A 16,351-nucleotide genomic window follows, 5' to 3' on the forward strand; every position below is an offset into this window, starting at 1 on the left:
TCTATTTTCACGACCCCCCGAAAAGCTGAGCTGCGCAATGGTCATTTTTGGCTGCAGGGAAAATAGCGGGACAAACTAAACAGGCTTGGGGTTTATGGTTGGCGGGGATATAATCCTTGTATGCATTGAGAATGTCCTTTCTCGTGCGGTGTAGCGTCTTTTAACGTTAACAGATTCTTCCTTCTGGATAGTGACGAGGTAAGGAGGATGAGGAGATGGGGAAAGCCAGGGAGGCTGCACTGCAGTGCAGTAGAGCTGTCACTCAACAGACAAGCAAACTGCCAGACCTACCCGAATCATTGTCCCTGCAAAATATATATTTCATAACACAAACGTATGCTCTCACGATGGGCGACGCATCCTGTTGTCAAAAGGCACTAATTTTACACCGCTCGATTGGCATGCATGTTTGGGGGGGGGGGGGGGTGGGTGGTGGTGGGATGGTGCTACTACCTGTTAAGCCTCATCCTGACACGCACTAGCACCCCCCTCCCAGTTTTAGCGTTTAAGAATAATTCCAGAAGAATGTTCCAAGTTCAGAGACGCCTCTCTCGGGTAGCTCTAACCCAATCAGATTCGCGCGGTGGAGCGGCCAAGCCAATCTCTGCAGTGCATGGACCACCCAACCCCTGAATCTGAATCCGACCGTTCTGTCGCATTATATATTGTGCTTGAAATACGCCGGCAAGTCTTGGTCGTGAGTAGTGCTCAGGGTTGCCGCAGAACACCGGTCTTTTTTCTTTCACTATTTCAAACGCATCATCCCACCGTTTCTTTCCTCTTTCCAAGTTCAGTTTTTGTTTTTAGGTCAGTTGCATGCATTGTTCGTCTCCAAAAATGGTTTGCGAGACTAAAATTGTTGCTGACGAACATGATGCGATACCTGGGACCAAAAAAGATATGATCGTTTCTTCCTCACAGATGTGGACTTCTTCCACACCTGCACTAAACCCTCACGAGGAGAAGGATGTGAGAAAAGATAAGGTTTTTATCCGTGAGTTTGAGCGCACGGACCATGTGGAAGTGCGGCGAATCTTTTATGAAGGCATTATGGAGAGGATACCTAATACTGCATTTCGGGGACTTAAACAGCAAACAGAAACCCAGTTCATATACGTTGTTCTTACATGTGAGTAATTCCGCCCGAACACAAAATAGGCTATTTAATTGTATGTTAATTGATTCATTTAGCTTTTCGGGGTTAAGCATCGTCATTTATGTCATGTCCGTTAGAAATGATGCCTATTACTTTTGTGCATTGTATTAAGTTTATAAATAACACTGCAGTCCTAATTCTGTCAACGAATTAAGTTAAGTATCAATAACACGTCGTTCCCCCCTTTTGCTTCGAAACCGGCACGTAGCTCATGCAACACAAAGACTTGGACAAAAAGGCATGCTGCATGAGGTATACAGACGGCAGTCCCGGCTGCACATGATAGTACGTTGGCCACGGACGCACGATGCTATGAATGAATGAAATCGACGATGGCCCATAGTGTGCGTGTGTGTGAACGCGCGCGTGTGTGTGTTTGTGTATATGTGTGCCTGGGCGCGCTTATGCGTCTCCCTCCTTCCCATATCATACACTGACAGCTTTCCGCCTAATGCACGGCAGGGGATGCGGCGGAACCATGCTTGTGCAGTCAAGGCTTTGTTCATAACCACAGCCTCATCATTTTATTATAATCTCCAAAATCTTACATTTCTATGCTTGAAACTTGAAACCACAGACCTGCATACTTGAGAATGAATCACAATGAAATTACTCACTAAAAGCACTAGCCTACATGATTTCCGAATCAAATTTCATTTCTTCGCCCCATTGCCATCTCAGTGTAAATCATTTAAAAACCTCACTTCCACTGCTGGAATGTTTTGTTGATCCTGCATATGTCACATGGTAAGTATCACTGACAGGACAGCGTATGGGCTACGTAAAAAATAAAAAAACGGTCACAGGCTTGCTAGGTGTGCTCGTGTAGTTATTGCTGTGTTCCAGATCAGAGGAGCATTGCACAACGAGGTGCTAGGAAATAATAGAGGTGCTCAGAACTCTCATAAAATTTTGAGGCATCACTTCTTCATGCACAATCGGTTCAATGAACAGGATGCACGCACCGACATTTCTCCTTGGTCATATCACACCTTATCACAAGCGTATGCCAACAGAACAGCGATTCATAATCGATTGAAATGATTGATGTATTGGCCTTATAATCAGAGCTATAATAAACAGTTAAAATTTGAATGTTATTCAGTGTGTTGTTTCCTTGTCCCTGTCACTGTTCTGTTGACGTTGGGCTTATTTCCGCCGAAAATCAACATATGATTCTCTTTTCTGACAGGTGTCGTTTATTTTTCTTCCTTATCTCCATAGTAATGTGCTTTGTTGTGACCCAGTCCTTGGCGCTGACCTGCTGTGCGCCGATCATTCTCATGGGCGCGCGTTATTACTACAGTAGGAAAGTCATCCTCAACTATCTGGATTACGCGCTCCAAACTGACATGGCGGACATCGAGGCATATTACATGAAACCTACAGGTAAGACGGGTGGATTGGAACTCTGACTAAATAGAGGGAACCTATCCCATAGTTGTAGCGTGTGTGTTGTCTCTGTCCACAGGTGATGCTTAACTTCTGGTATGTCTCTTCAGGTGAGGACAGGAACAACGCTCAATAAAAGTAAACATTGCAAATACGCATGCGCTCTGACTGACAGACAGACGCGCTACGCACACACGCACACAGTAACCTAGACCTGTACAGCTATTAGTTCAATGGGGTTCTGCATAGGCAAGCTTATAAAATATGCAAGACAGGCATCTCCGATTGGTTACAAAGGGAGCATGTGGACCTATTGATTGGCTGGAGGAAAACTGCTGATACAGACACTCCTTGCACAGCTTAGAGAGGCAGACTAGCCCCATTTCCTCAACTGCAGGCTCTAATTAGAAAATCAATCCCTTTCTCATGCCTCAAAACATTTCCATTTGGAGGCAGACTGTGACCACATTTTCTGTCCGGATGATGTCACACGAGCATTCGTCACACACACACGCACGCACACGCACACGCACACACATACACACCCACACACACACACACACATGTCGTACAGAGGTATGTTTGCCACTGTTGGCTAGTCACAGCAGGTACAAGACAGATGTGTGCTTAGTCTCCAAAATCATTGATTTGCCTCTCTGTCTCAATTTAGCCTAACATTATTTCATTTCCTTCAACGAGCGAGTGTGTGTGTGTGTGTCCGTATGTCCGTGTGTCCGTGTGTCCGTGGTGTCTCTGTACCCAAGTCAGAGTGAGTCACATAGAGCCAGTGAGTCACATAGAGCCAGTGAGTCACATAGAGCCAGTGAGTCCCAAGTTACAGTGAGTCACATAGAGCCAGTGAGTCACATAGAGCCAGTGAGTCACATAGAGCCAGTGAGTCCCAAGTTACAGTGAGTCACATAGAGCCAGTGAGTCCCAAGTTACAGTGAGTCACATAGAGCCAGTGAGTCCCAAGTCACAGTGAGTCACATAGAGCCAGTGAGTCCCAAGTTACAGTGAGTCACATAGAGCCAGTGAGTCCCAAGTCACAGTGAGTCACATAGAGCCAGTGAGTCCCAAGTCACAGTGAGTCACATAGAGCCAGTGAGTCCCAAGTCACAGTGAGTCACATAGAGCCAGTGAGTCCCAAGTCACAGTGAGTCACATAGAGCCAGTGAGTCACATAGAGCCAGTGAGTCACATAGAGCCAGTGAGTCAGGGTGCTAGGAGCAGTCATCAGAGACTAACTACATTACAACAGATGAGGGGAGTGTGTTAGTGTTACAAGCGGGGCAACACTGGGGCGGGAGATGACCGATCAATACCCTTATCTCCCTTGTGTGTGTGTGTGCATACCTGGTAATCACTTGTCCCTCTGTCCCTTGAAGCCAGCTGTCACCTCAGTGTGCATGTGAGTGTGCATGTGTGTGGGTGTGTGTGAGTGCACAGGGACAAAGAGACTAGGGGGGCAGAGTTTCAATAAGCTAGACCCGCCCCCTGACACTATCAGCCAACCAATGAGGACAGGGAACCAATCAATCAACCCACCAATCAATAGATACAACCCATGCAGTGTGTTAATGACTCTGTCTTAAACTGTAACAGGTTTTCTGCATCGTCTTCTGTGAAAACACTCAAACGTTTGGCAAGTTAAGCTTCAATTTTGTGAAGGGGTGAGGGTCAGGACTAGGGTCAGACGGAGGGAGAGAACAGGGAAGTCTGAGAGAGAGTGCGCGAATGTGTGTGTGTGTGTGTGTGTGCGTGTGTGTATTACCTGAGGTCAGTCCCGGTCCCATGCAGAGCAGCCAGTCCCCGTCTAGACATGCCAGGGAGCGTGTGAGCTCACATTCTGCGGGGATGGAGAGAGAGCATAGGAAAAAAGACAGCTGGAGGGAGGGAGGGAGAGAGGGAGAGAGGGAGAGGGAGAAAGAGAGGGAGAGAGAGAGGGAGAAAGAGAGAGAGAGAGAGAGAGAGAGAGAGAGAGAGAGGGGGGGGGGAAAGAAGAGAGAGTATGTGCTACCTCCACTGGCACCTGCAGCTTAATATAACTCAGATAGGAAGAGGGGGAGGGAGAGGGGGTGGTAGAAAAACGGGAACGCTGGATGAGGACATGGGGGAAGGGTTTGCACCTCAGCCGGGCTATATGTGTGTTGGAGGGTTAAAGTGTGTGTGTGTGTGTGGGGGGTAGTGGTTGCTGGGTAGCACACAGACAAAGGAAGCTCCCAGGGGAAGTCCCTAGCTCATCAACTGAAGCATGTCCACAAACACTTCATTAATCTGACCTCTCCATCCCTTTCTGTCTTTCTTCCCCTCGTTTCCTTCCACTCTCCCTCTCCCTTTTTTCCATTTTTGTCTTTCTCCCCCTCTCTCTTCCTGCCTCTCGCTTTCCATATTCCTGTCTCCCCTCCCCTCCCCCTTCCTTCCTTCTGTTCACTTCCCATCTTCCTCCCAGCTCTCCCTTGATCTGCTTTCTTCGTTCCCTCCCTCCTCCTCTCCTCAGTGTTGAAGATGTGGATGTTTTCTTCACACAAGGATGGTTATACTACTCAGGGGCTTCTCCACAGATATGGAATCAGAATCAGAATAGTGTTTAATCGCCAAGTAAGTAGTCACAAACAAGGAATTTACTTTGGTGGGCAGGTGCATACAGTAAACATAATAAACAAGTTAAAATGTAGAAAATGTACAACAAAATACTGGCAGAGCTATACAATATAATATAAAATATGATAAAATAGAATGAAAAATAATACTGAATGTGGTAAAGTGACAGTGTGTATGAGGTAAAGTGACAGTGTGTATGAGGTAAAGTGACAGTGCAGTGTCATGGGAGATGGAGGGAGAAAGAAAGAGGGAGAAAGAGATGTTTGAATCAAATGTTTTAACCCGCACAGTAGTCCAGACTACTGGTCTAGTACTTTATCTGAGAACAAGTAGTACCAGAACACGATGAGCTGTACTGTACGTCAATATACACATTAGTCATGAAACACCTCAATCAATACTATGAATACCATAAACAGAATAAGTTGTTAACTTAAACAACAATCGCCACTGATTGGTCTTTCAACCCGATATGAAGACTCTCCAGCGACCAATCAGATCTTTACAGGATAATTGCACTTCCTTAGCACGGGATGTCAGAGGTCAGGGCAGAGTGATTGGTGTCAGTGGCGTACTGCTCCTAACAGAACACACACATACAAGGCACTCGCTCGCAAACACACACACTAGCACTTTCAAACACACATCCCATTAATCTAACACACAAACATCGACACACACACACATACTCTTGTGGGCCGCGGCAGTAAAACTAATGGTACAGGGCCAGTGCTGCAGCCTCCTTAGTGATTAATGCCTCCACAACGTCTCTGAGTTAATGGAGCTGTAATACACCCAGAGCAGGGCTAGGAGGGACTGTGTGTGTGTGTGTATGCATCAGTGTAAGTATGTTAGAGAGTAGGATGTGTGTTTGAGAGAGCCTGGGTTGTGTATGTGTGTGTGTGATTGTGTGTGTGCCTGACAGTGTGGTGTGTGTGTGTTTGGGAGTTCTTGGCGAGCATGGGCTTTTCTCAGCCAGAACATTGATGCAGTCAGGTGAAGGGTGGAGAGGGGAGGGTGGAGAGTGGAGGGGGAGGATGGAGAGGGGAGGGTGGAGGGGGAGGATGGAGAGGGAGGGTGGAGAGTGGAGAGGGAGGGTGGAGAGGGAGGGTCGAAAGGGGAGGGTGGAGAGGGTAGGGTGGAGAGGGTGGAGAGGGAGGGTGGAAAGGGGAGAGTGGAGGGTGGAGAGGGGAGTTCCACGGCTTGTCGCAGCACATGTTTAATTCATGTTTGCTAAACACATGTTCGTGTGGAGACCTGATCTTCTGTGTATGTATACATGTGCATATTGCAGGGACGCATTTCGGGGGTATGCAATCTTTTTCGTGTTTGTGTGTGTGTGAGTGTGTGTGTGCACCCATTACTCAGGGTTGGGTGCCAGGCAGATAAAATGCTGATGTGTGCTCAATAGTGGATCTATATTCCCAGCATGCTCTCTGTCCCAGGGGAGGGGTCTGTGGCAGGAAGGGTTTGTGGGAGGGGCCTGGAGATGAGGGGAGGGGCTTGCGGGCACCAGATTCATAATGTTCTTGGATAAGCTTGTCAGAAGCTTGAATTTAAATACACAATTGAGCACACCACTTAAAAGCTTTTATTTAAGGTGAGACGCACACACGTTCGCACACACACACATCTGAGGGCAGCGTTCGGCCCCAGTCAGACATGGACTAGCACAGCGAGAGTGATGTCTAGACTCAACGCTTATCAACAGAATTACCCTGGTAGGTTTCGACTGATGGGATAAAGGGATAATCCTGTTAGGCTCTATGAGTGGTGATGGGGAGGGAGGGGGGGAGAGGGGGGGTCTCACAGTATCATATCACATTACACCATATCCCTATCCCATCCACCCCCACATCCAAATCTCATAAGTAGATTTTGAATGAAAGAGAGCGCCTGGACAAAGAGAACACTTCTCTGACCACATGATTACAATGTTTCTACATTTACATTTAGCAGACGCTCTTATCCAGAGCGACTTACAGTTAGTACAGGGACATTACCCCGAGGCAAGTAGAGTGAAGTGCCTTGCCCAAGGACACAACGTCATTGGCACAGCTGGGAATCGAACCGGTAACCTTCTGATTACATCCCTAACCGCTCAGCCACCTGACTCCCTGATCTACAGTGTATAATGATTAGTCTGTCTGTCTGGAATCACCCCCCCCTACCCCCAACCCCCCCTTCCTTCACAATGGTACACCAGCCCCCCTGCCCTTTGACCCCAAAGCTGGTGTAGATGACCGTCATCAGTCTGGGGGTAGGACTGACCCCCTCCTGCTCTGCCTGAAACTTGGAGAGCCCACAGCTCAGTGTGCACCACAGGAACAAAGTCACCTACTGATCCGCTTGGTGCAGTTTCATCTCTGCTGTAAATCTGTAGAAGCCCCTCCCCTAGTGTTATGACACAGGGAGAAGCCCCTCCCCTAGTGTTATGACACAGGGAGAAGCCCCTCCCCTAGTGTTATGACACAGGGAGAAGCCCCTCCCCTAGTGTTACGACACAGCACAGCTTTCAGATACACACACACACACAAACTTGGAATCTGTAAACCGCAAAGTTGTCTCTGTCAAATTGAGACACACCCTCTCTCACGTTTGCAGTGCTTTCTCCTCACAACACACACACAGTGGTGTGCTTGCTCCCTTGTCCAGTTCTGATCACTGGCACAGGCTGCATTCAGACAGATGGTAGGGAGGGGATCTGAAACACACACAATCCTCTAGGGACACGCCCGCTGCAGACAAAATGCCTCTTCCTGTCAGGGAAGGTGGCGAACATGCCATGTGACCGGGGTGTGGAGCAGCCTTGGCGGTGCAGTCTGGCCAATAGCGTAGGAACTGAGGGCGTGGTCGTAGGCCTCGGCGCTTACATCATCAGGTCACCTCGCCACCCATGGACTGTCTATCCCCTCATTAAAACCAAGGTCAGACCCCACTAGTGTCTGCCTACCTCCGCTCTACATCTCTCTCTCTCTTTCCCTCTACATCTCCCTCCCCCCCCCCCCCCCCCCCCCTCTCTCCACCTTTAGACTGGATGACGTGATGTCTTCCCGCCGGCCCGGCCCCCCCCCCCCCCCCCCTCTACTACGCCGATGGTTGTCACAGCAACCGGCGGACGACAATTGTTTGTTAGTGGAACAAGCCCGGGGGATGAGGAGTAATCCCGGCCACACCCAAGGGGCTTCAAATCCCCGGTACAGCACATTACGATAATGTCATCACCACGGGTGTGTGGCGTAATGCGTGTGTGTAAGTGCGTGTACGTGCGATAACGTCATAGAGAATGAGTGAGAGAGAATGACACAGAGAGACAGAGGGAGACGAGATATAGGTGCGTGAGTCAGAATGAGGGAGTTAAAATCTGACCCGTGACCGGGACAACAAGGTCACTGCTCCGCCCCCTTCTGACCAGGGCCTTTCTCCAACAGAAATTTCCATTTACATTTAGTCATTTAGCAGACGCTCTTATCCAGAGCGACTTACAGTAAGTACAGGGACATTCCCCCCGAGGCAAGTAGGGTGAAGTGCCTTGCACAAGGACATGTCATTTGGCACGGTGGGGAATTGATCCGGCAACCTTCTGATTACCAGCCCGACTCCCTCACCGCTCAGCCATCTGACTCCCAGAAATGTACTTTCCCTCTCAGACTTCCATTGTCAGAGGCTCAGCATATCGATTCGTAACTGTTTCCAGACAGCAGGGTTTGCTGCAGATAGGTGATATGACTGGGAGGGCAGTGATACTCATAAAGGTGAACAACTTGTTCTGCATGGTGTGGACATCTCCTACAGTTATTATCCCATTGATTCGTATTGGAGACCTAAAAGCTGAGTGACTATCTGAATTCTCTCACTTTACAGAGACACAATACCTGGCTATTGTCACTGACACACACACACACAGAACTTTCCTGCAACATAGTGATGGAGCATTCATCTATGTGTTGTCAAGACTGTAAACTGCAAACGTGTGTGTGTGCGCCAGTTTGTGTGTGTGTGTGTTTCCTGTGTACGACTGTAGGCTGGATCTAATTGGCTCCGACTGGCAGCTTCGTCATGATCACAGTTTTAATTATCAGCATCTCGCAGTGAGTCTAATGCCATTAAAACAACAGACTCATTCATTCATCCTTCCCTCGCTCCTTTCATTCAGACCTATCTAAGCCATTGTAAAGGAGATTGTGTTAATAAGCCTCAAGTCATTCTTTTATATAAAGTTTCTCATCGCAACAGCTCGCTCTCGACTCCATCCATCTTGTACTGTGTGTACTAGACCTGAGAAGATTCAATCGATCAAGTATGATCTGAATGGCGTGACTGGAACAAGCACAGCCTTCAACTCAATCACACAACGTGAGACTCTCTTGCAAGGCAGCACCTGAACCTCCATGCACTGAAACACTGTGAGCATAGTCTGTGGTGCCATCCTGGTCACTTGAGATGTCTTGGTTCACATGAGTGGTCAAGGGGTCATGGCTCTGCAGGCGGTCCCAGGCAGAGCCACTGTTGGTGGGGAAGGAATGCCAGGAGACGTGGGTGGGAGTGGGTGTCCAGGTTTATGACAAACAAGATATTGTTAGCAGACGTTTTTGTCCAAAGCGACGTACAGAGAGGGATTTGAACCTGCGGAACCTCATACTGTCTGCGGTCAAATGTAAACAACTGAGCTCAACCTATTCGACCTACATATTAAACGTTCACTGAGTTTGACTAAGTCCGGATGGGGTATTTTTGAGCATGTGATTGTTTAGGAGGAGTGTGTGTGTGTGTTAGGGTATCTGAGTCTAACCATGTCCCCCTTGTCCACCAGGCTCCTGCTTCTGGGTGGCGGTGCTGGAGGGTCAGGTGGTGGGCATCGTGGCGGCACAAGGCCGGGAGGACGACAACACGGTGGAACTGCGCCGCATGTCCGTCGACTCGCGCTTCCGCGGCAAGGGCATCGCCAAGGTGCTGGGCCGCCGCGTACTGGAGTTCGCCGTGCTCAACAACTTTGCCGCCGTCGTCTTGGGGACCACCGCCGTCAAGATGGCTGCCCACAAGCTGTACGAGTCGCTGGGCTTCCGGCGGACGGGAGAGAGCGAGGTCTACCGGCTCCCTGGGATGAGCTGCTCTCCTCTGGAGAGGGTGTTCTTCCAGATCCGTTACCACCGTTACCGCTTGCAGCTCCGCGAGGAGTGACGGGGTGGAGGGAGGGATGGATGGAGAGAGATGGAGAGAAGGACGGAGAGAGGGAGAGAGAAGGAGGGAGAGAGAGAGCGCGCAAACGGCCCTCCTCAACCACCGAGCCCTAACCCAAGCCTTCTCCTCTTTGACAGCTTTATTTATTTGAAACCATTAGAGTTCTTTCTTCTACTACTGCCTATCACTTTACTATTTCTATTCCTCATAAAGCCACTAACTTTTCATGGTTTGTTTTTTTATTTGTATTCTTTGTGCATTTTCGATTTTTTTCTCTTTTTTTCTCCTTCTTACTACCTGATTTTGGTACTAACCCCCCCCCCCCCCCCCCCCCCCCCCCCCCCAAACAAAAAAACAACAACAACAAACACAACAAACAACACAATTGCAACACAAAAAACCTGGCATAACCCCCCCCCCCCCTTCCGCCACCCCTCATGCCAATCTAAGTGACATCATCAACGAAGAATCCCCTTTGTGTTACATGTCATGTGATCAATTCTCTTTCATCAATTCTCTAGAACCATCCCACCAGCCCTGTCTTTGCCCCTCCCCCGCCCACAGAAGACCCACCGCTTCTTCAGATTTCCAATATACCCTGATGTGAGGAGACGGATGGGCCTTGTAATTAGTATGTTATATAAGGAGAAGGGTGTGTGGGGGGGTCAGCTCCCCAGAGAGATGAAAAGAGAGAGAAGGGGGGAGGGAAGGAGAGGGACAATGAATGAGAGAGAGGAGACAGAGATAGAGAAGGAGTGAGAGAGAGGGAGAGAAGGCTGAGGACTGGAGGAGGGGTTTGATGCACACAGTTTCCTCCTGGGCCAGCAGAACCAGTCCTAGAGAGTCTTAGGTGTGACTTAAAGTGGTCGCTTGGCTTCCAGCCAGCCACGATGAGTCTCCATATTGTAGTCCGGCAAGTCTCAGTCTGCACCCGTGTAGAGGGAGAGAGAGACAGAGAGAGACAGAGAGACAGAGAGAGAGACAGAGAGAGAGAGACAGAGAGACAGAGAGAGAAAGAGAGACAGAGAGAGAGAGAGAGACAGAGAGAGACAGAGAGAGAGAGAGACAGACAGAGAGACAGAGAGAGAGAGACAGAGAGAGACAGAGAGACAGAGAGCGACAGAGAGACAGAGAAAGACAGAGAGACAGAGAGAGAGAGCTGGAACAGGAAGGACATGCCCTGTGCATCCTGTATGGCCAGGAAACAAACACAGTGCACCACCTCCTTCTCTTCCTGTGATCCAACCCCCCCCCCCTCCCCCATCCATCTTGTACTACATCCTTCCCTCTCCCTTAATTCAACATGCATGGGAACTGGGGAGAGGCTCTCTGATTGGCTGGGACGACAGGAGGGTGGAGATATCGTGCTGTCACACTGATAGATCTCATTATATGATGTATGATAGTATGTGTGTGCACGTGTGAGGCTATGGTCGATAATATTAGTTATTTCAACAACCTTGGATATGAAATACGATTACATGAAAAGGTCATCATCCATTCAAAAAGTGAATATTTTTCTTGATAAATTAGCAAAGTATTGTTAGATAAAACCTTGAATATTATTGTAGTTATGTTTCCTCATTGAACCAAGATCATTTCAAATGTTTTGAATATGTTTGATAATTAATTTAGAAGACAGTTGAGATTTTACAATCTTTAACTTCGAATAATTACTGCATTGTAGTATGCAAGTTTTACTGATATTGCTACAATTACAGTAACCACAGCAAACCAGATACAGGTTATTGAGGAGAATCACTTGGGTAAAACACAATAAGCAATATACTTGATACTTGACACATGTCCCCTAGCACAAATGTGTTGAATCTGAATATATCGACACAATACATGATATCAAATATAGAGGCCTTTGAGCCTGTTTGTGCAACATGTTTATACACAGCTATGCTTTATAGCTGGTGTTGTAGCTAAAATACCTAAACGATGTGTCACCATGGTAACCTCTTGTCCTATCCAACACCCAAAACTGAACCAGCAGAGAACTTACCAATTCTCTGAGCCTATTTGGGTGTCCCTCTCACTTGTACAAAGTTAAAACTAAAGAAAATGTGGAAAAAAAACATATATAAAGATTAAACAAAGTAGACCAAAAAAAAAAGAATAAAATAGGAAAAGACAAAAAAAAAAGATGACTACCATGAATCTCACCATTCCTTCTTGCCTTGAGCCCCTCTCCTCCCTGAACCCGTCCCCATTCTATGAATCTGACTGCAACCCTGGGCCAGACCCCCTCCCCCCCCCCCCTTCATCTCTGCATGCCTCACCGAGCCCCTTGCTGCGCTTCTTTAAACACCCATCACAGCTTGTGACCCCGCCTTCCCAGACCCCGCCCTGCTGTGATGTCATCAAAGCAGTGTGGTGCTCCTTCCACACCTGTGAAACGGATGCATATTATGAGGGAGAAGATGCTCAGGGGTGGGTGTGTGTGTGTGGGGGGGGGATGATACACTCATTAGCCACTGCACTGCCTTGATGACATCATGCCTGCCAACCGTAGAATGCTAAACCAATGCAAGTGTGGCATGCCTCTGTACTCAGTGTGTGCGTAAAGGTGCCTGCCCTGGTTAAGAGTAGTTACAGAAAAATGAACAGTTACAAAAATATATAAGAACGATAAATAATACGCTTCTTTTTAGATGACTATATAAAAAAAAAAAATGTGTTTGTTAAGAGATGAAAAAAAACAAAAAAACTGACAGTTTTTAACCTTTTCTTTTTGGGGTGCATGAAATGTGTCTTTGAATGCAAATGACTTAAAGGACACGCCTGTTATCACATGGGAAACTGTGGAGAAGCATCATAAGGTTAATTTTTGTTGCTTTACAAATTGTGTTAAATCTATCTATTTGGTTTTTATTTGAGAGGGGGGGGGGGGGTTGTATATCAGTCAGACAGAGAGAAGCCTATTAGAGCCTACAATTGGTGGACAGGATGTCCCTGGTCACATGACAATCCACAACGATGTCAGAGGGCTTCTCATTGTGTGTGTTCTGATAAGCCTCTCCTGCCTACCTCCTGCTTACTCGCAGGACTCAACGAAGAGACGAGGGCACTTAGAAGCTAATCATGTTCATGTTTACCTCCTTTTGATTTGAGTCGACGAGAGACTTCCTATCCTCTCTCTCCAGATATAGAAATATCTCTTTAACTGTATTGCACAAGGCCAGGACAGAGTAGACACGCCAGTAGGGCTCCAGAGAAGGTTCTGGAACTCAAACTAAAAGAATGTGATGGTTTTATCAAACGTGAATCACGGCTGCTGCCCATCTGGGATTATGGACCCGCTGAATGACGTGAGGGAGAGAATGCATAGATACGTTTTTCTGGCCAAATTGGATATCATTATTCAAAAAGTCTCCACAAGGGCCTTAGAAACTGCAACTGCGACTGCAACCTATCCTCAACCCTTAAACCCATAAGGCATAATCGCACTCTCGCTTTCATGTCGACAAAGTGCACTGACTCGGAACGTGGCTGTAAAGGCATTCCGGTAGAGGTCAACCTGCTGTGTGTACCTTGTGAACGCTGCGCCCTGTGATGCCACCGCCCCACACGATACTGGTAAAGCAAACGCAGTATTCAAATGTAGAGGAAAGCCCCTATGTATGCAACCGCTGTTATGTAGCTGCTATGGTTACGACATCCGACTGGCCTGCAGATGTACAATCCAGCATTCACTTTTTTAAAATTAATTTTTTACTTTAGTTCCAAGTTGAAACTCTCTTACGTTTCTGTGAAATAGGGAAAGTGTTGTTTTGGTGTTGGGACGGTATCAGAATGTCATGTGGAAGTTGTTGGGTACTAGAATGCTGCTTAAGAACTGAAGGCCTCATTCAAACCTCCAAACTAGGGTTCTCTGTCTCCTCAAACAGGACATCAGGGCCTTAGTATACAGTTATGGAGCCAATCTCGTCTCTGTAGCTGAAAGTCTTAAAACATGGTTTCGTACTTTATCTAAGTCCTATACACTTGGAAAATTCCGGAAGTGATTCCCAATGTCAATGATCAGTCTAGATATTTCAGGTGAACCTAACACTCAGTGTTGCCAACTCGAACACACGTCCGTGAGATTCCTGAATATTGGTGTCTTGTCTGATAGCCTGGGAACCAAACTTACCTGCCAGCTCATGTTGTGTTTCCTCAGGCAGATGGGACTGGCCACTCTGTCATTCAAACAGATTTCCCTCCAACGAAAATTTGGTCGGGCCAATCACAACAGTTGCTCTGATATGGGGCGGGGTTTCATATGATGGCAGTAGAGAGGAGTGGAAACGCCAAGATTATGTTTTGAAGGCTCTGATTGGTCGTATATACTAAATTTGGTCCATCTGAGTCCCGAGGGATTTTGGTCTGCAGCCTTTGAAAACGCCCTTTGGAAATCGAAAATGAACAGAGGTTCCAGACTCATTTGCATTTGCGAATTGGCCTGGCGATGCCAGGCTATCAGTCTGACGCTTAAGTCAATAGAAACCTGGATGTGAATGTGTTTGCAAGAAAATCTCACGCCAGACGGTTTGTCAAAGTTGGCAACCCTGCCATTGCAGAAGAATCAGTCAAAAATCCGCACAATTACATCTGGTAGAAGGGTTACTCTGGGATTGTTTGGTTTTAAAAGCCTTGGGGGAGAAAGTCGACGAATGTAAAGTGATCAAAAACGTGTAAGATCTTGCAGTTATTGTTTTCTTTGACTAACCCCCATATTAAGTATTTGGAGCGATGGTGTATATAGCTATCTGCTGACGTCACAGTTGCAGCTACTTCAGTTAATTTCTGCTTCTGATTTCATCCATTCTTCTGACGGGATTTCGGAACTCTCAAAGAAGATAGCTGCCGTTGGAATGTTCCACCAGTGCAAGGAGGGGTGAAGAGTGAGGGGTGAGGGAGGAATGCGCCACTGTGGAAGTTTACTTGAGGGGGGGAATCTACTACAGAACTTCACACTACGGACTCCCTCTCTCTCTTTCTCTCTCTACCTCTCTATCTCCTTGGTGAAGACACAGTAAGCACCCCTCTTTCAGGCGTGGAGATGGACTCACCCATGCCGGAGGCCCCAGGTGCCAAGAAGACAAAAGCACTTGTAGCACAATTGTGTCTTGTTTTTGCTATGACAGTTATGGATTTTTTAATGATTATTATTTCCTTTTGAATATTCGACAGCTTTTTGCTCATATACCGTATATATCTTAAGAATATATACAGTGTCATATAAACAATGTATTACTGATGATGTTTTACGGCTATAAGGTTGAAACTTGCCAAAGGTGAACATTTTGCTGCAATGAATTGTTTTCCCCTGGCTTCTGTGTTCAACACTATTCTATTCATCCGTGTCATTTGGACATCCCCACATGTGCCACCTTAATCAAGCAATAAATACAACAAAAACAAACAACGAGATACAATCTTAAGGATTTTAACGCAAAAAATGCTGCATTGATGTTATATCCCATTAATACGGTACTTCTTATTGTACTACTTATTATACTACTGGTAGTGGTCGCTGTGATGCTGTCACAGTGTCGGCATGGCGACATCCCCACTGAAAATGTAGAGGCCTGAAGAAGTGTGATTGTACAATGATTCTTTTTGTATTTTATTCATAAGTGACAAAATTATTATGTTTTTTTTTCTTATTTTTTTCAAACTTTAAGATGAATTCTACAGATTTAACATCGGAGCGTTTGTACAGTTGTCATTTGGGAAGGGGTGACAGGATGTTTTGCTGAGTAGGATATGTTCTAGCAGAGCGAGGAAGGTGACATAGTCTCTAACAGCGGTATCTTCGCTCCCTGTATTGGTCAGTCTCTCAACAACCTTGTTTCTGATTCGCTTGTGGTCAAGAGTTACAGAAACTTCAACTGAAATAATAAAAGTGGTCACCAACTTCATGCAAAACCTGACCGGTTCAACACTTTACTGAGCTTTTATAATTTCTTGCAAAGAATTCTAAAGTTTTTGTATTTATTTATTTGCTTTTTTTTTTATCTACAATTG

The 16,351-nt window shown here is 46.8% G+C and overlaps 1 protein-coding gene across 1 annotated transcript; it reads left to right on the plus strand.

The window, feature by feature from the left end:
* Positions 1-696: 696 nt before the first annotated feature.
* nat8l (N-acetyltransferase 8-like) lies at positions 697-10,581 on the plus strand. Its single transcript, XM_047040491.1, has 3 exons — positions 697-1,129; positions 2,381-2,545; positions 9,966-10,581. Exons 1-3 carry the CDS (start codon positions 817-819, stop codon positions 10,331-10,333), a joined length of 846 nt encoding a protein of 281 aa, XP_046896447.1. The 5' UTR covers positions 697-816; the 3' UTR covers positions 10,334-10,581.
* The last annotated feature ends 5,770 nt before the right edge of the window (positions 10,582-16,351 follow it).

Source organism: Hypomesus transpacificus, chromosome 18, assembly GCF_021917145.1.
Source record: "Hypomesus transpacificus isolate Combined female chromosome 18, fHypTra1, whole genome shotgun sequence".
NCBI lineage: Eukaryota > Metazoa > Chordata > Actinopteri > Osmeriformes > Osmeridae > Hypomesus > Hypomesus transpacificus.

Bases quoted from the DNA above. Each gene is read 5' to 3' on its own strand.
- nat8l (XM_047040491.1), top strand. From the start codon at position 817: ATGCATTGTTCGTCTCCAAAAATGGTTTGCGAGACTAAAATTGTTGCT. The intron at 1,130-2,380 runs GTGAGTAATTCC...TTATCTCCATAG, and splicing joins CATATACGTTGTTCTTACAT to TAATGTGCTTTGTTGTGACC. The intron at 2,546-9,965 runs GTAAGACGGGTG...CTTGTCCACCAG, and splicing joins ATATTACATGAAACCTACAG to GCTCCTGCTTCTGGGTGGCG.